Raw genomic sequence first — 20,830 nt, forward strand, 5'->3', positions numbered from 1 at the left:
ATATGGTGATACGTCCCCGACTATCACAGATTTATATACCTATTTTGTTGAACTCAAACCAAACAATGCATTACATTGGGCTGAGAAATGGACTACTTGGCTATCAGAGCTTATTATACAAAATTCAAATTATGAATCTAAGCACTAGGAACAATAAAACTAATACATCCACTAGACTACAGTAGCCATATATACAACCCACTTTACAAAGGTTATATTACACTTTCCAAATGTCACAATCAAATTCAATCCTGCCCAGATGCCGCTGAACACCAACCAATGCAATGCATCTGTTCTCCAATTGCCAAAGTTGGAAAGAATTCTTGATCACCATTTCTCAAAAGCTAGATGAAATTCAATTGGGACAAGTTGAAGTAGCTTCCCAGCAGTATTCTACTTGACATCAATGTAGACAATCGGCTTGTCTATGTTTTTATCAACCACCCAACTATTCATTGCAAAGAAATGGAAATATAATCTAGCACATGCCTTTCACAAATGGTGGAGGGAGGCAAACATAACATATAAAATAGAGCGCCAAATACCAAATATAAGAGGGACTCTTCAAGTATACTTAGGAAATGAGGAAATAAACAATTACCCACCTTAATACGTAGTTTATCCACACTCTTACGCTCTATAAAATGAAAGAACGGAAAAGAAGCCTCTCTTTTCATATAGTAATAAGCCTACTATACAGCATATTGTTTGCTGTATGAACGAATTAATAGATAACATATTCATCCTTTTCACTGTTTTGCAGTCTGCTGCAAGAAATATATATATTTTTTAAAACACTAAACTAAACCTTTACTCCAGGCCCACGACAGCTACTTAGTGTTCCCTTGCTTCCACACAATAAGTAACTGTGTCAGATGAGTATTTTCTAAGCAAGTATGAGGTAAATGATGCATTTGGTAAAAATAAAAATTGGTTACAAATTAAAAAATGGTAGGAACATTTACTCTTGTCTCACAGTTTAGTCACATTAAACTACCACACTTTTCAAAACATTACACTTCTTAATTATAGAAAGAAATCATAAATACCTTACACCTAGAAGCTACATGTGACAAGACACTTCCGAAAAATAGTCCAGAGGCATAACACAAGCCAGTGCAGCTGACGGCAAACATCCAGGGGGCCCTAAACCCTTCATTGCGCTCAAGGTCAAGTAATATCTGTAATATATGGTTGACCAGGGGACCCATAGACATTCTGCGGGGGGGAGGGGCATCATTTTGCACTACACTGTTTAAATGGAAATCTGCTAATAGCGTAAACAAATGTCCAACTAGCCAGAGGCCCCACTTATTTTTCAGGTATTTTGGGGATTGTTCTAGTTGTGCTTATTCAGTTGATCCGAGACAGTAATATAATTCCAGAATTATTGGAGTTTGATAATCCCATTATTGATGTTGCTTGATGTAAAGCAATTAAAGCTATAACATTTGATTTGAAAATACAACTATCTTTTATTAAGGAACTTTATCCTTTCCAAATAAAAACAGCTTTGGTACATATTGCCTGCAACATTTTATGTGCCTTTAGCTGCCGGAGGATTTTGAAGCTACAATGGCTAAGTGAGGATGCACAAATATAATTTTAAATGCAAGTCTAAAGTCATAGTAGCGAAACCGGCTATATATCTTATATAATTGATTTACTACAAGACCTATTTCCGTCAAAATCTATCCAATGCGATAACAAATGAAGAGGTTGTACCCGAGGCAGTTGCTGCTGCTGTGCTGTTTGCAGGAGATGGCTAGTGGTCACTGCAGCCCAACTAAATTGAGGATCTATACAACTGCAAGCCAAAAAGAAGCCAAGTGGAAAGTGTGAATTAGTTATTCTCATTTGGCCTTGTTCAGGATGTATATCACTTTAGGTCTAGGAAGAGGTAAAGTAGCACAAATCAAGCCAATTTCTGTGTATGTAGGTTATCACCGAATTTTTTTTTTAATTCTGGTGGGTTTAATCGTTTTTTCCCCTCCAGAGTTAAAAGGGAAAATTATTAAACTGAAGTTGTACCATGGTGTCTTTCGTATTGATGATTAAAGTTTTGCTAACCATAAACTGTTTGACTGGCCTACATAATTTCTTTACCAGTTTCAAGATTATGCACTGAGCCAATTACCCTCATGAAAACGCTCATGCCTCTCCTTAGTTAAGAGATCTTGTTGCTGAACTTTGAATCTGCCTGGGGACATGACTAGAATAATCCTTATACAGCATAAAGGAGAGTAAACTGTGTGAAAACTACCCACATTATGATACACTTGAGGTGGTGGACTGACTAACCCCCCATTGATTGTGGTGTAAATTTGGTACTGAAAGGGAGGATGACAGTCTCTCTTCAGAGCCTGATTCTGTGGCCAGCTTAGTTTTGTTTCCATAGAATGTAGCAGGGCTTAAGGAGAATGGCTACATTTTAGTAGGCCACATCATATGCTGCCTTTCAGGAAATCTAATATGGCAGGAGAGCACCTCTCTTAGACAGTTTTGTCCATTTTATTTTCATCCAGCCATACCGTTATCCTTGGGTCCAGCCAAGGTGGGGCTGTGTACCTTAATATCTCTGTCCCTGAATTTTTCAATGGTTGAGGTGGAGACCAATTCTTCTTATATAGGGGCAATGTTACTCACCTTTCCTGACAAATCAAACTTATTGATTCTAAACATTTAGAATTCAAATGGACACAACTCTCACCCAGGTGTCATTACCTCTTTGGACTTGCTTATAGAGAAATACAAGACTCTCTTTTGGGTTCCCTGTCTAAGTTCCATCGCTTATATCTTTTTTGTGGTCTTGGGTGATTTTAACAACCAGCCTTGGCAAAAGGATTGTCAGATGTTTCAGGAAGACGACTTCTTAATTTCCCACTTTCTAACACATCACCCGAGGGGATCAGGCAAATTAATTCAATCTTTGAATTTGATCATACCTAGCATTCAGGTGGATTCCACTATGTTGGCAGAGGTTTTGAATCGATTGTGGGTTATATTTTGATCTCCTCCCCTCTTTTAAACTCTTTAGTGGATTACCAGACTTTGTGGTCTGGTTCGAGCAACCTCAACTCCTAGTGTTATTGCCAAAGTCTCAATGTCGGAGGCTATTTAGGTCAGCTCCTCCTACTAATCTCCTTGTTTCTGTGGGCCAGGGTAGGCATTTGAAGTGGACAAAAGTGATCCCGGAGGGGTTCTGCTGAAACATATTTTAGCGGATGAGCAATGAGTTAGGAGCTGCCTTAATACCGATTCAGCTCCCAGAGTTGTTCTAAATGCTTTGTCAACAATTTGAAATAGTGACAGGTTTGCTCTCACTGTCCATAGCTGAGGTCCCATTACTCCTAGGGGTGAGCGATGGTTTGAGGAGCCCTGTTCCAAAGGTCACCGTGACCTAATGAAGGCCATAACATTTTCTCCTAGCGATAGAGTAGAGGTCAAACATTTGCAAGCATCTGATAAAAAGGTCACTCAAGAGAGAAAAGAGTGTCTTAAGAACGACATTTGCGAACAGCTATTGAGAGTTAGCGTCCTTAATAATAATGCCACTTTCTAGAGAGTTTTGAATCACCCTTTCCTAGCAGCTGAGGATGCCCCAACTTTGACCACAGTAATTGGTGGCGTTAAGAGGTACAATAATTTCTCTCATATATATTCCTGTGAGGATGGGAGTGAGTCTGTAACTCAATCTGCTGAAACGAAGGAGCTGGGTGATCCCAGTCTCTTTCTCCATCGATGACGTTGCAAGTGTGATTGGGCAATTAGCTGATGATAAAGCTTTGGACCCTGACTGAGTCCCTGCAGATCTCTTCAGGAGAGATGTCATTTGGGCCCCTTTGCTGACCAAGGTTCCAAACGCGGTTGTGTCCTTGGGTGCCCCTTGCTCATGGTCTCATTCCATCATTGTACCAAATATTTAAAACGGTGACATGGCTGACCAAAGATGTTACAGGCCCATATCCTTGATTGCAACAACTGTGCTGGGCCAGATGACTTTTGGGTCTTAACATGGTACGGATTGTAAGGTTACCATGGTCACAGAATGGTGGTCAAGAAATGTAGTGGTCAGTGGAATCTGGTGGGTGACAGTTGGACTGGAAGGTGACTGTTGCTGCATGTAATTTACGGTCCTGCTGTATTATGTTATTAATTTTAAATAAACATTTACCTGAAACCACCGCTTTATATTGGTGAAAAAGTGGTTCCAGATGCACAGCAAAAACAATAAATGTTTATTGTATGATTACTTAAAATCCTTTACAAAGCAGAGCAAATAGATACAAATTTAAAAAAGGGTAAAAATAGGTAGATAACATCTAAAGGGGGGGGGTTAAGTAGCACAGATGCTATCATGGTCACCAGAACATAAGCATGGTTACATTTAGAATTAAAACACATGCAGGAGGTGTACGAAGTAACGTCACCAAGAAGGGCTAAGAGGTAGGAGTGCATAGGCATACTAGTTGATGTCATAATAACTTACATTTGGATGTTGAATGTTTAGCTGTGCCCCTCTCAGAATGTTAAATGTCCTGCTACTGATTAAAGTTAGTGTAAACAATAAAAATATAAAAAATGCGATGCTGTGCAAATGCGAGTGCTGGTATTCCATGAATTATAAATTATTTTACTATCAATTCTCGGGCTGATCGTAAAGTCATTCCAGCAACCGCATAAAACTTCTCAATTCGTGCGAGCTCCATTGGCACTGTGGTGGTGTAGATATGCCTCAGGGCCTCCTTGCATGTTTTTACGCCGTTTTGAATGAACATGGTTCTTAAATACAAACGCCTTGGGGACAGCAAAGCTGGGCAACAGCAAATGACATGCTCCGCAAATTCCGAGTGGTATTGGCACAAACAACATCTAGTTCCACTTAACGACCAATTTTTCCAGTGCGATCTATAATCTTGTATTGGCAACGTTCAGAGCCTCACCATCATGACATTTTGTAGAGCCTGCCTTCCCCGCCCTGCTTTTAGGTAGGGCTGGCATGCAGTTGTTTCATGTGAGTTAATAAGTCCAACGCACAGCAGGACAGAGGTGGTGCCATGCGTTATTCTGGCATTCGCTTGACCGGAGCAGTCAGGCGGCCATCTCTTACAGCAAGTCTTTCCCAAAGAAGCAGCTACTTTGTATGTGGGGTCCTCTCTTTACCTTGGGATCCTACCACTGGAAAAGGAGAAGTTTATTTCAAGGTAATGTGCCTTTTTAGTGACATTTCTGAGCCCAATGTTTCACATGCACACAAGCACTGGCCTTATTAGTTGTCTTCCGACGTGAGCAACGTTACTTGTAGAAGTGAGCCGCATTAGGTGCAGCCATCCTGGATTGGGCTGCAAGTGTAGACTGGAGCAGCGGTACGTTCGGCCATTCTGGTTTGGCCCGCAAGTGTATTGCAACTCACGCTATTTGAGCACCATTTTGGATTGGGGTTCTACTAATCGTGCATGCATTATGGAAGTACAGAGAGTTTATCGACGATGTGCACACTGCACAGCAAAGCAATCTCAGCTATTTATTGACCATGTTCTGTCTTTTGGTATCACCTAACTTGGTGTAGCTCTGTGCATCAGTGACTCTTCTACATTGCCTGCTTACCAACTGTTTCTTAAATTATTTAGGTGATGCTCTCACCATTTCCACACAGACAATCTGGTGATTCACACACCTTTGCGAATATCAATAGCAATACATATCCTGCTTCTGTTGAGTGCATCATAACAGCTGGATTGAGTTTTGTAGTGGGCTTGGTGCATTGGTTGTGTCCTGCATTCAGAACACTGCAGGCATTTCAGTGCAGGTGTAGTCTGTTTCTTCTGCTCTGGACATGCAACAGTCAATTGTACCACCTCCTTTTTCTCCCAACCCAGCAACTCCTGAGCCTTATTGGGAACAATGGAAAGAAGGGTTTGAAGTATATTGAGAGGCATTAGAAAAAGGATCATTCACACATAAGAAAACAATTGCCATTCTTAAATATTGTTTAGGTCCAGATGGTCGGAAGATTTTGAAGCATATTCCAAGAGAATCTGTTCTTTTGGATTATGCGAATGATTATTGGTGTTCGAGGTGTAGACGAGTAGGAGTCCGCTATAAAATCTTTAGACAGAAGGTTCAAAGCCAGTAAAAATGTTATAATGAAAAGCCATAAATTTTAGAGAAGAGTACAAATGGCCGGAGAAACTGCAACAAGTTTTATAGGAGCTTTGAGAATTTTAGCAGTCTTCCGAGAGTAAAAATAATAAAAAAAGGAAGAAATGATCAGAGACCAGTTAGTGGAGAAAAAAACCAGCAAGAAAGTATAAAAGGCACTACTGTCGACACCTAATTTGACATTGCAGAAAGTCATACAGACTGCAACTAGAATTGAAAGTAAAACTTTAAACATGGACCAGATGACTGAGTCAGATTCCAAGTAGCAGTCTCAGAGTGTATTAGCTATTAAAAGTAAATATAAGAAAGGGAAAAAAAGGATGAGATGATGAAAACGTCTCCCAAAATGGAGTAAGTGTACAAGAAACAACTGTACAAACAATTAGAATGTTACAAATGCAGAAGCACGTCTCTAGGAAATGCTAGAATATGTCCAGCCAAAGAGTGTACCTGTGCTAATTGCATGGGGACAGGGCATTTTACCTCAATGTGTAGATCAACACTCACTTCCCACTCCAGCACAGTTCACAGGGTTGAACCAAAGTAATTAGAGTGAGAATGATCAATCCACGAGTGATGAAAGTGAGATTTTAACTATCAAAGAGGCAGTTTTAGAGGAAAATAATATAAATCAGGAGCTCAGTGGAGCATCGTTAAATTTACTAGAGACCCTCATGTAAATTAAGGATAAATGTAGTAGATGTAAAAGTGATGGCAGATTAGGGTTTTCCAGTCACTTTATTAAGTGAAAAGAAGTGGAGAGAAAATGTTTGTGAATGCGGAACTCAGTTGAATATATCAGTAATTTTCCCTGTTGGTTACGGTGGCAAACCCATCGAGGTGGTGGGTAAGTCTGAGGTGGAATTGGATTTCAAAAACAACAAACCTCAAGATGTAGTTTAGGTGGATAAAGACGATTCTGGTTATTAGGGTGGCATAATCAAAAGAATTTGAGCATAATACTGGATCCTAATAATGCGGATCAAGTTATCCTAAGAAAGGAATATGTTCACATTTCAGCTATAAAGAAGAGCCAGTGGAAGGGTACCCAGGAGTTGTCCAAGAAAACCGAGCTTTTTTAAAGGGTTTCATGCATAAAATAAGAATAATGGAGGGTGCTCAGCCTGCAGTACATAAAGTTCGGAGAGTACCTTTATCTCTACGTCCAGAACTCAAAAAAGAACTGCACAAATTGTGTAGTCAGGGTGTCATCAAATCCATTTAGAGTTCCGATTGGGTAGCTCCTATCGTTTTAGCTCGGAAGTCTAATGGTTCCATTCCCATGTGTGTGGATCTCACACTTGAATGATCAGTTTTTGGTTGTTATCCCTTCCCAAATATCACAGATATTTTTCTACTCTGGGGGTGGTAACATTTTCAGTTTGCTTGACATGCTTTCAGCATATGATCAAATGTATCGGCACCCTGAATCATGTTATTACACTGCCTTTATAACCCCAGAATGTTTGTATGAATGCAAACACATGCCTTTTGGGTTAGCATCAGCTTTGCCTGTATTTCAAAGAGTGGTGAAGGTCTGTTTAAGGAGATAGAAGGTGTTATTGCATTCCAAGACGATGTTTTAGTCTTGGTAAGACGAAGTGCAGCATGACGAAAGGTTACATCAAGTACTGTCCATTCTTAAAAGCAGGGGAGTGAAGTTAGGGGGGTAGTTCCAATTCAGCACCCCTGCTATTGATTATGTGGGTTATCAGTTGTCAAACAAGAGGGTCAGGCCAAAAGCTAGTCTAGTCAAGGCTATAGAAGATTTCATTGCTCCAGAAAACAAGGACAAGCTACAATCTTTTATGGGGTTAATTGAATTTTATACAAGGTTTGTCCCCAATTGTGCTGGAAAGACATATATTATGAGGAAGCTTTAGAAAAGGAATTTTAGATTTGAATTGTGTAAACTGTGTGTACAGGAATTTAATATTGTTTAAAACGAAGTAAGACCTGCCCTTCCTTTGAAACCTTTAAATACACAAGACGAAACCATAATCATGATTGATGCTAGTCAGAAAGGTTTGGGAGCAGTCTTCATGTAATGCAGCAGGGACAGAGATGAAGTTGTGCATTTGCAGCAAGAAGTCGAGAGGTGAGGAATCATTTTATTCAGTGATAGAAAGGGAGGCATTAGCATGCTGGTGGGGCATTGCTCACTTCAAACCTTATTTATGGGAAACTCATTTCACTGTACGGGTTGATTACAACCCACTGGTGCAACTGTTTACTAACAACGGAGGGGGGAAAACCACGCCTAGGTTTGCCAAGTGACAGTATAGGCTTCATGAGTGCAATTATCGAATTGAATATGTTCTTGGAGGCAAGAATGTGTTAGCTCAATGTATGTCCTGCATGCCAATCTGTGGGCAAGATAAGGAGTAAGGAGATGTATGGGATGGTGAAGAGGATGTGGTGTGCACAGTTGAGTCACTCAGCGGGTGCCAGGTCACATGAGGAATGGATGGCAACAAGTGATGATGACAAGGAAATGTGTGAGGTGAAGAAAGATATTCTACAGGAGTGATCTAAGTGGAAATCAGAAGATAAATCTTGAAAAGTATTTGAGCATGATTTTGAGTAATTATTCATTGTGAATGGAATATTATTACATTTAGATCTTTTAGTGGTGCATCAAGGGATAAGGAACAAACTGTTAACTTTGGCTCATGAGGGGCATATAAAGGAATGTGTGCCATGAAATGGAGGATCCGTGAAAACGTTTGGTGGCCTGGGTTAGACAAGAACTTAGAAAATTATGTGAGGGACTGCATGAATTGTACGATAAGTGACACATCTCAAGTAACTGTTCCTAGTCCCATGTAAGGGTCCCTAAATAAGCATGGAGCAAATTGGCAATTGACATAATAGGTCTAATGATAATATCAGGATATGTACCAGAGTTTGGTATAGTTATTATGGATATTTCTAGCAGCTGGCCTGGAGTGAAATTTGTGAAAGTACTCAATAGTCAGAAGAAGATATAATTTTTTAGAATCTGCTTTTGGGGATTCCTGATGACATACTGACTGACAATGGGTGCCAATTTACTTCTGGGCGATTTGTAGGTTTTTAAAAATGTTTTTAGGTGTTAACACACAAGAACAGTCTTTTATCATCCTAGGAGCAATGTTCTTATTGAGAAATTCAATTGAGTAATTATTGAGAACGTTACAATGGGTTAAAATCCATGAGTTTGATTGTATGGTAGAATTAAGGAAACTTATGGGCCGTGCGCACCACACCTAATGCGGACACTAAAGTATCTTTTGTGTTATTAAAAGGAAGGGTACCAACTTTAAAGGTGATACGGTCATGGGTGTGTGAATTTCAAATATACAAGCACAAGGTGGCGGAAGTAGGGAATAAAAGGTTACATGCACAGGCTAAATATGTGAACAAGAGTGATAAAAGATCTAAAGTATTTGTAAGAGATTATGTGAGAATTAAGATCTCCAGAATTGTGCCTGAAGGAGATTCCATATTTTCCACTCCTAAGAATGTGATAGAGGTGAAAGAAAGTGTGGTGAACCTTGAGGATGACTTTTGTACTGCTAGGATAGTGGTAATTTTACTAGGTGTTGGCGCCGCAGAGGAATGTGCACTTTTCCTAGTTAAAGGTAACCAATTTTATAACTTTTCAACGGTGCTACAAGGAGAAGAGAACCACTTTCCTTCTTCTAGTTAGGCAAAAGCCACAAGATACTGGATACTCCTTAGCACACATTTTGTATACACTATTGCAAATATATACATGTGTTTCCACCATACATTTCACACACAATCAAAATAATTTTCATTCCTTTTATTCAGGGTTGGTTGGTGTTTATTTCTGGAGACGTCACAGCCGACACGTGTTTCGTCGTTTAAGGGAATGTAACCCACAACTTTTTCGAAGCTATTCTCCAAAATGTAGTTCGTTATTTTTTGAGGTGATAATTCCAACCCTCAAAGGGGTTCTTGTGGGGATATTGTACGTATTAGGAAATCTTCATCCGTGTAGTAACCAGAGTGTTGGTTAAATGTATGGCAGCTTTTCGCTGCTATCTTTTCAGGAGAAATATTCGCCCCTTCTGCTTCTTCTATGTTGCACCTCGAGGATGGTAAGTGATGGAATAAAGGCAAATTAGCATTAGATCATTCAATGGTCAGTAGGAATTCTCTGTGTGTCAGGAAGGAGATTTGAGAAGGCGGTGATGATGAATGATGACAAAGGTGACACAATATATTCCATTGTCAATGGAATCTAAAGAGGGCAACAACGGGGAAGATAAAAGATGCAAATGGTCAGAAAGAGTAAGGAAAATGCCAAATTGATTACGTGACTATATTCTTGATTAATTAAAAAAACAGATAAACTGAAATTACATCCATATTGTAGGATTATCCATATATTTTTGTCTCCACCTTATTTTGGTTGCCTAATACAATGCTTACAAATTGCATATCATTTGATGTCATGAGTTGTCCTATCCTATTTTACATTTTTGTTCTTGCAGGTTTGTTATATTAGAAATCTTATGCTTGGTTCATATTATACAGAGAAAAGGTGTGTTGGGTTTTTGTTCATGTTAGAAGGGGAAAGATATGTTGAGTCTTAACATGATATGGAATGTAAGGGTACCATGGTTGCATTATAGAATGATCAAGGAATGGAGTGCTCAGTGGAATCTGGTGGGTGACAGTTGGACAGGGAGGTGGCTGTTGCTGCATGTATTATAAGGTACTGCAGCATTGTGATATTAATCCTAAACATTTACCTGAAACCACCTCTTTATAGTGATCTTTGAAAGGCTGCGCTTGTGGGCAAAGGAGAAAAACAATCTTCGATTTGCAGTACAGGTTCAGGCCTGGCTTAAGCACGATCAGTCCAAGCTTGAACTTGCATTTATTCATTCAGAAGTACACCGTGGCTCAAAAGGGCACTTTTTTTTTTTTAGCTTACAGACGCTACATCCACATTGGACTGGTCGAATCGCTCCAAGTTTTGTTTAATGTTGTTGTCCCTAGAAGTGGACCCAGTTTGGCTTTCCTTTCTGGGGGACATCCGCAGTGACATGGCTGCGTCTGACGTTTGGGGTAGACAGCTCTTGCACTAAGTCATTCTCTATAACTCTTGGGGTGGTTCCTGATCACTTTTTTATTTACCATCTATATCAAACACTTAGAGGAGGCACTGTTGGAAAAACAATGTGATGCACCCCGCGTAGACATCCATCCATTGCCAGTTCTGCTATATGCAGATGATGCTGCCCTCATGTCAAGGACTGCTTTAGGATGCCACTCACTTCACCCTTCACTGAATTTATGGTTGATTTAAACTGGTCCATGAACACAAAATCCTTTGTAATGGTCATTGGTTCTAAACCTACCAAGCATAAAGCCCATTTTTGTAATAAATCCAAGATTAAGGAAACACATACTTTTAATAAATTTGGGCTTGCTGCTCGATGACAGAAATACATAGGGTCCACTCCTCGCTTACAAAAAGAGACTTGTGTTAGCACGCTCCTGGGGTCAGCTTTGGATTTCACCGCTAGGCTGGGTAGGAAACCTATAAAGGCCCTCCTTCACATCTACAATGCCATATGTGTGTCCGCTACTTGCTACAGCAGTGATAATTGGGGGTTTCAGGATTGCAGTGCTATTCAGGTCTAGGAAAATAGGTTTGCAGGACACCTATTGGTTGTCCCATAAAGCCCCTCAAAACATGTTATTCATGAGGAGTTGGGCCTCAAACATATTTCAGACACCATTAGATTAAGACCATTGTTACAGGGGATTCAGTTTGGTATAAGAGTGAGCCAACCTTGAATAGATTGATCATAATGGACAATCTCACTCTGGACAATGTTAGAACAATTTCCTGAGCCAAGTATTCACCATACTGGGTCGTCCGAACTTGTTTTCATGTCTTAACAGGATAACCAAGGCGGATTATATTTGAATGAAAAACAACTTTTTAACTCGCACTATGGATGTAATGGAAGACAATCAATTGTTGAAACCTGCTGCCTTTGTTCATTGCTTGTCAAAAACTGTGTTTTCCACTGAGCCATATTTGACATGGGTGATTAATGTGTATCATCGTCAGCTCGACTAGGTTCAGACTGAACCTTTTTTGTGCAATTAATTAGCTTAGTTGGGTCACCCATCGTTCTCTGGGATACTGAGTGTGTGACAAAACTTCGGCTCAGACTGCTGTCCATTTTATCCTATTCTGCCCGCTTTTTACTTTCCCAAGGAAAATATTTTTAATACTGATTTTAAAGGTTTTAAAATTTAAACAAGTGAGGCCTACCATGTTGTATCTTTTAATGCTCTAAGATGTTCATACCTGTGTGAAAGTAGGGTACTTTTAAAGGAGTACATTTTAAACTTCAGGAGGTCTGGCTTAATCCATCCCCGAGGTCTCCCACTCATTAATGTATTTCATACTGCTAGAATGCCAGAGAATGATATCCCCTGATAACTATTTGCACTTCAGGTCGGCAATACTCATCTGCCATCTGGCCCTCCGGTTATGTGCGAACTTAAGTTGCATTTTGGATATTTGTTTTATCACATCTGTACACCTTATGGTCTCCTTGTTGCTTGCCTTTCTGTACAATATATTCAATATTGTTGTATTACATTGAATGTTAGATTTGAGGTCTCTTTTATGGTCATCCTTTTAACAGAATAAAGAAGTTACTAACACCCCACATCTTTTAAGCATGGTGACCAATTGCCTCATGGAAGGAGATGGGCTCCCTAATATACAGCTGAAACTGGCATTTTTTTTGTCTGTTTTGAGATTAGCTCCAGAGCCTCCTTAATTTAATATATCATGAAATATTCCAATTAAACCCTCTTTGAAACTCCTCCAAGAGACAAAATATTCATCAATTAACAAGATCCAACACCCAGCTCATCCTCTCCGAAGACACCTCCAGCATCCAAACAAAATTAGTTGACTGCATGTCAGAAGTCACCCATTGGATGAAGACCAACTGCATGAAGATCACCTCCGACAAGACGGAGGGATGGAGGTGGTACTCTTCGGGCACGACATGTCACTCTAGTTCTCAGCCTCGTGCCTCTCGGAATTAGGACCCCCACCCCCCCTCTGTCGAGTCAACCTAGAAATCTAAGGATCATGATCGAGAACTAAATCTCAATGTCCAGCCATGTCAAAATTGATCATCTTCTACTTTCACACCCTCAAACTCCTAAGGACATTTTAAGATGGCTTCTGTTAAACACCTGTCAAAAAAATCACCCAAGCCATTATCACCAGCAAGCTGGACTATGGTAATGTACTTGACATCGAAATCTCCGCACAACACACCAAATCATCCAGAATGCACCAGCAAGACTCGCACTCACCCTCCCAACCTGCACTCTCACACCCTGCCAATTCATAGGCTCCCAACTCGCAAACATGCCCTTTCCAAACTACTCAGACACACATACAAAGCAATGTACAACCAAGGACCCACCTACCTGAACAGCCACATCAGCTTCCACATACCCAGACAGCTTACCTCTGCAGGGATATTTTACGTCTATTTCCCCCTTGTCCGAGGAGCAAGATATGGCGGCCACACTTTCATGTACTTTGCTTCTAAAACTTGGAATGACATCCACTTGCACATTAGAGCAGCCAGTACAGTCTTAGAATCACCCCAAAAATTAAAACCCATCTCTTTCAAAAGGCTGAGCCAGGGCAGCTCCACCTTCTCTATGCATCAGGATAAACTCCCAAGTGACATGCGCGAATTACAAATACTCATAACCTCAATTCTCTAGTTTCATTTTTCTAAATAATTGTGAATTCCTGCTTTATTTTTCCACTTTGCCCAACTTGTGGGATTCAGTGGTTATCAGCGTTTACACCGTTTAAAGTCCCCAATGTTTGGGACAGGCCGAGTGTTTTTTGTGCTTATCGCACAGCCCTCTTTAACCCAGCCTATCTTCCAGAGCTACTCATCTCTCTTTCTGTGCTTTTCTTTAAGTACCTCTTTCTCACATGGTCTCTCTTTCCAGAGTCTGTGCTGATATCACATATTTCATGGAACCTCTCCTGCATTCCCTATCTCACAAATGTACCTTTTCCTAGATACTATGGGCCTCATTTATATATGGTCTGGGCCCCTGGAGCATCACTTGTTCTGACTCAAGGGGCGCAGGCCTCTCAATCACACATAGGAGGCTGCGCAAAGCTACCCTGTGTGGGCGCAGATATATATAGTAAGGCAAGTCAGCACAAAGTGCTGCGTTGCCTTACTCTACATCAAGGTGGCGTTGCTGTAGGTTTTTGTTGTGAAGGAAGCGACATCAACACCATAACGATTGTAGTACAAGATGATTTATTGCAGCACGCAACCTGGCGTTGGTCCACTCCAAGAACAAATGACTTTCTTAGAATACTTTCAGCCTTACTTTTAGAAGACCTAAGAAGTTACATCACAACACACACCCCTCCTTTCCCTAAAAAAACATTAAACATAAAAATAAATGAAACTAAAATGCTAATACTGAAAAGGTAGGCCTACACTGAGAAGGAATGCGTGTAAAGAAAAACACACATTGCTCACTTACATTCTCGTATAATTCTCCTGGTAAGCAGGAGGCCTGTGAACTCTGACCTCACCCAAACTTAGTGAACCCCTGACATCATCATGTGTAACTTTGTTACCACTGTCACTCTGATTTCTGTTAATCTCGTTGTCTTGCATTAACATGACCTTGGATCACCGTTCTTCTTCCTCACCTCTCGCGCACACACCTTGCTGGTACAATGCCACATTCTTCAAATTCTACCTCTCGTCGCCTTCCACACCACATAAAACTTCCCCACTCCAACAACACAGAAAGGACCTCTGAATTTGGACAGTTCTCCCTTCACTCTTCCGGATCTTATCTTGACTCAATTACCCATTTGGAATCCTTTTCCTTCACATAACTCTCCCCAGCCGCCGCAATCCACTCCTTTATCCAGGAGGGTATCAATGTTGTTCCTGGTAAACGTCCTTGCATTAGTTAGAAGAGACATTTCTTCTTGGCACTATGAATAGTTGTGTGATATGCCCAAATGATATCAGCAACAAATTTCCAAATACAACCTTTATTGGTAATTTCAATTTGAATGGTGCCCTTGACCAATCTGTTGGCTCTCGCTGCAACAACATTACCTTTGGGATTATAAAGAGGTGCGAGAATGCCTGACACCACACTGCTCTAAAAATGTAACCATTTCGTTGGGACGTCAATTATGCTCAGTTGTCTGTAAGCAATACAGAGGGAACCCCCTCTTCTTCAAAAATGTCTTCTAATATTGCTGTAGTGGTTTTGGTGATCACATTCTTCATAAAGTTCACAATAAGCCACCTGGAATTGACACCCACCACCTCTACAGCAAATCTCATTTCCAACGGCATCTCTGACATGTGACCAATAAAATCTAAACATATGATGTGCCAAGGTACACAAAGATCTTCAATGCGACCACCCACTCTCCGACTATCAGCTCTCAATTTATTTTCACTATCTTTGTACATGTTGCATTTTTTCACCCACATCTTGACTTGATCATCAAGTCCTGGCCACCAAAATTCCTTTTTAAGTTGACTACTGGTCAAACCTTGACCCATTTGGCCCTCGTGCATAAACTTGAACACACGAAACCTCAAACCTATTGTGGTACAAACTGATCACCCCTCATGATTATGTCCTGCCCACTTATAGACAACTCCTTCAACACCTTACGAAATGACCCAGCTGACAGAGAAATGGTACTCTCCCTCACAACTCCTCTTTGAATCATAGTAATCACCTCCATCAATACCACATCAGACCTCATCCCTTCCATCCAATCCAACCGAGTGAAACAGCTGAAACAGCTTTGTATAGCATCTTGTACAGAGGCTACAGCTCCTTCGGTACCCAGACTTTCACAGCTGGACTATCTACTTCTCAATCCAAAGACATTCTTGAAAGGCAGTCAGCCTATACATTGTTCCATCCATGTACAAATTCTACCGTAAACAAATATTCCTGCAACCTTGCTGCCAATCAGGCCAGTCTTGCCAACCCTTCACCAGCACCATCCGCACATAAAGTTGTAATCAATGGCTGGTGATCAGGCTTTAATACAAACTGCACTCATCTCAGATACACTCTAAAGTATTCCTCCCCCAGGCCTCCACTAGAGCATGTCATTCTCATTTACAGAATAATTCCTCTCTGCTTGAGTCAAGGTGCGTGAAGCGAATGCTACAGTTTTTTTCCTTCTTATCATGTCTCTGGGATAATACAATACCAGTAGCAAAACTCCCTGCTTCACATATATCTTTCTTGATACACTCGTCACCCAAATGTTGCGAAGGAAGTGACATCCACACCATAACAACTGCAGTACACGATGATTTATTGCAGCCCACAACCTGGTATCGATCCACTCCAAGAAGCCAGGAGCAACTGGCTTTCTTAGAGTGCTCTCAGCTTTACACTCTGGAAGACCCAACCAGCTACTTCACAACAGTTTTCACGCAACACCCATGGGTTTTGACACATTACCAGATTTACAAGGATGTGTAAACCTGGGATTGTGTCAAAATTGTGCGCCTCCCCAGGGGCGGCGTAACAAAGAGAAATACCTTTATTTCTCCTCAATTATTTTTTTCCTCTTTCCATGTGTGCTGCAGCATGCACCACACATAGGAGAGAGCAAGATGGCTCCACTTATTGTTTTTGTGCAGGAAGTTGCCCCTTCCTGCACAAAAACAATACTGCCAACACCGCACACATCTGCACCATGGTGCAAGGGTGCCTGCGCTGGCCCTAGGGACCAATTTGTGCGCTGGCAGAAAGGACAGGAATGAGCAGTATTTCATTAATACTTACATCACAACCTCCTACATACCTTTTTAAAACAGGAAAGATTCAAAAACAAAAAATAAAAATCGAGAGAATATGTGTCCCCCATTGACTTCTATTGAAGTGGAGGCAATTTCAGGTGCGAGGCAGCTAAAAATAAACCTGTTTTTCGCCTCAAAAATCGTGAGTCTCTCGCCTTAATCGTGTCTTTTGGCATGTATGCTCTTACCATTAATCCTCTAAACTAGATTACGTGCTTCAGAAGCAGCGGGCACATAGATCACTGCAGCACCCACATAAACCATGTAATCACACACAGAGCTGCACGAAATTCTTAATTGCTTGGGCTACTGTAAAATGTGGCAAGTTTGTGAACAATACACATTACGAAATAAGCGTTACTACTCCAATTTACGTGTTGCCTACTTCAAATGGGGAAGAACTTACTAAAATACAAAAAACACGTACTACCCAGTTCGTTGGCTTTATGCCACAGACTATCCTTCATAAACGAGTGGGCTCTCAAATTGCGTCCAGACTGCTGCGAATAGTCCACCCACACGGATTTGTATTCTTGTGCATTCTGGTATTTGGACTTGTGCCAATATACCTTTCGGCCCACAAGTATCAGAACGCTGAAGACAAACAAACATCTAAACCGACCGCATGGGATCAATCCATCCCACTTCGGGACACATTTATTCCGAGTCCTTGACATCAGTTGTGTTAGTTTAGGATAGGTGCCAAAAGACTGCAAAACCCAGCATGCCTCAGAATTGTCAAGGTGCGGGGGGGGGGGGGGGGGGTGGAACTCCAATGCACAATCAGCGTTCCATTATGCACACACTGGAAACCATAATTTTAAGTCCAGACCTCTCATTCGGATGACATTCATTTCGCGAACTCTGGGACATAAAGTAAATAGAGTTCACACCCTTCTACTACCTATGTTGCTGCCTATTTGGACAAGTCTGCCCTAAAAGAGAGCACAATTATGTATATTCATCTTTTACCCGGCCCTACTTGTACCTATTGTGGTAACCGTGGTGCTGACGAAGAAGAGTGACGAGGCCAGGTCCCACTGCACGCCGCTCGTGACGTTGCGCAGCACCGACACCCCCATGGTGCGGGCCTCCAGCACCTGCGCCAGGAATGGCTCCAGTTCATCCTCGGTGACGCAGACGTGCTCGGTGAGGAAGGCTCTGCGAGCAGCGCTCAGGGCGCTTCGCACCTCGTCCTCGCGAGGCTGCTCCAGCAGCGAGAAGACCCAAGCCCCGACCATCAGGAACGAGCAGTAGGCGACCAGCATCAAGCAATAGAGCAGGCTAGGGTTGGGGGCCATAGCTCTGTCGGGAACGCGCTCCTCTGCACACCTGGCTAGTATCGCAAGGACCGCCCCGCCCCTCTCAGGGCGCCATCTTTTCAAAGCGGAGTAAAAGGTCCGAGTCTAGTACTGTGAGGACTATAAATCAAAGCTTGACTATTTAACGTGCACGTACATCAGGTCCATGAATGAATTAAGGCTCGCATGTAAACACTGGAGCAATTTCAGCACCATTAACTCAAATCCGACCGAGGCCAATGAAAGTGTCCTTACTCCTGAGGCCAGTATTATGAGTGTAGCGTGTTGTGTTCCACCAAAATCCGTTCGTTATAGAAATACTGAAGTAAGTGTTATTTAAAAAATATGTTTTTATGATTATATGACTGGCCTTGCATTCTTTTCGGAAACCTCAGCGATAACATTCATTCAGTCTCCTGGGGTAGCGGCTAGTTGAGTGGGAATGCATGTGGATCAATGGTTTAGCGTCCTGGGAGCAAGGCAACATTCCAAATTGACCTTAGATCATCATCTGATATAGAAACCCTTTAAATCCACAGCTTGAGAAACACTGCATACTTACTCCTAGTAATTGCATTACTCCAGGGCACAAGTCCTAAAAACAAGTAGGGTGACTAACCTAGATTGGCAGTATGTAAGTGACATCACGGCGCGCGACATCACGGCGCATGACATCACGGCGCATGATATCACGGCACATGATATCACGGCACATGACGTTACATCTGGCATCCCAGGAATTTACATCATAGGAAATGGCATAACAAGCCACGACTTTAATATGTAGTTGTGATGTAAAGTACTCTGACACTCTGCTTTGGGATGAGTAGCACTATACAAGAAAAAAAAGTGGTACTTAAATTATTTCAGTGCCTCCTCAGGGGTAATAAGCACTATATAAATTACATTCAGTATTATGTAAATACTGGGAGAGACCAACACAATCAACATTCTTACAGCGCATGTATATGTAGTAAACAGAGCCTGAACAAAGTGAAAAGCTGCCTCTCTTAAGTATGCGGGAAGTGCTAACCTTTGTTTCCCCTCTGCTGCATTTCCGTCTAGGTTTGAGGCTCCTGACTGCTCCCGCCAGGAGACACGAACAAAAGCAGGCCTGATGACCCCTTGAATTCAGCTTTTGTTATGGACTCAACAGGAGTCTAAAATAAGAAAACCCCATCCCCGCCTGCACATTGTTGCTTGTTGCAGATTGAAAGCAGACAATGTGCAGGCGCTGCTGAAAGTGTCCCGGTATTTGGAAATAACACACGGACCAGTTTAGCACAATATTTAGTGGGGCGAACTTCTTGGCAGGGTGGACGGCGTTCGCCCTGTGAAAATAGTGGGTGGACACCGTCCAGCCGCGTTTACCCCAGACTCGTGCCATGCATTACTCCAAGTTTGTCCCTTCCTTTTAAAGGACGGACTGGCCATAGCGGGCACCAGGCAATCCCCCGGTGCGCCGCACGGATGGGGGCCGGTTTGGGGCCCCTGAGGGCAGTTTTTGTTACAGGGCCGTTCTTGCAGCATAGCTGCAAAATCGTCCCTGTAACAAAATCGTCCGAAAACCGGCCCGGCAAAGAGCTTGGCGGCACCTCCAACCCCCCGAGTGGGGAGGGGGGCCGGCCGAGCACTTTGCCAGAGCCGGTTTTGGTTCCCAGTCCGGTCCTGCTTCCTTTGATTGATTACTGATTGAGAGGCTGCTGTGCCTAGTAGACAATCGCATACTGTTTTGAAATAAAGACCCCACTCACCGTCACCGCATCCTGTTTTAGCTGAGTCCAGCCTTCCAGAACACAGCCTTGTCCTGCTTTTTAATTAATCAAAACAAGGGACAAACTCGGGGTAATGCAATTACCTGTAACTAATTAGAACATTACCTCTTTGCTTAATTATTAATTGAGATATAGCACGCAATAAAGAGACCCGGACAGCTGAATCACCATGCTTAAAATAAATGTCCTTTTATTCAGAATCTGGTTGTGTTAAATTCTCTTGATAGATGTGAGAACCTTTGACCCCAAACCGTCCTCTACCTCCAACTCTTGCATCACTCTGTAATGTTTCACACAAAGTTAGAGGGGGTGGTCCATGTTGCGGCTCTACATATTTCTGATATGGACGAGCCCTGCACTTCTGCTTGGGAAGTAGACAAGCCCCTAGTTCACCATCCCGCAATTCCTCCTGGAAGAGGAACACCAGCCTCCCGATATACCAAGGCAATTGAGGAGCACACCCACCTAATCACCATCACCCGCTAACTTGAGTATAATCAGAGTAGTGATCAGGAGGGAGGGAAAGGACCAGGGGAGAAAGCTGTCAGAAGAGGCCACTCCCTATTTATCCTCATTGCCACTGTTAGAAGAAACCAGGCAGAGCTAAGCTATGCTGGCTCCAGTAAGACTTCTGTCACTGTTTTCCTCCTCAATGTGACAAAGAACCTTAGAATTAAGGGAAATGTGT

The 20,830-nt window shown here is 41.9% G+C and overlaps 1 protein-coding gene across 1 annotated transcript in view; it reads right to left on the minus strand.

Annotated features, from left to right (window-relative positions):
- Positions 1-18,427, minus strand: part of LOC147690343 (potassium channel subfamily K member 1-like) — a 144,803-nt gene extending 126,376 nt beyond the window's left edge. Inside the window, exon 1 of the mRNA XM_086936671.1 lies at positions 18,055-18,427. Within this exon, the coding sequence (XP_086792797.1) occupies positions 18,055-18,367 (313 nt within the window). The 5' untranslated portion in view covers positions 18,368-18,427. The remainder of the gene's footprint in view (positions 1-18,054) is intronic.
- Between the last annotated feature and the right edge of the window lie 2,403 nt (positions 18,428-20,830).

This window comes from Lissotriton vulgaris, chromosome 9 (genome assembly GCF_964263255.1).
Source record: "Lissotriton vulgaris chromosome 9, aLisVul1.2, whole genome shotgun sequence".
NCBI lineage: Eukaryota > Metazoa > Chordata > Amphibia > Caudata > Salamandridae > Lissotriton > Lissotriton vulgaris.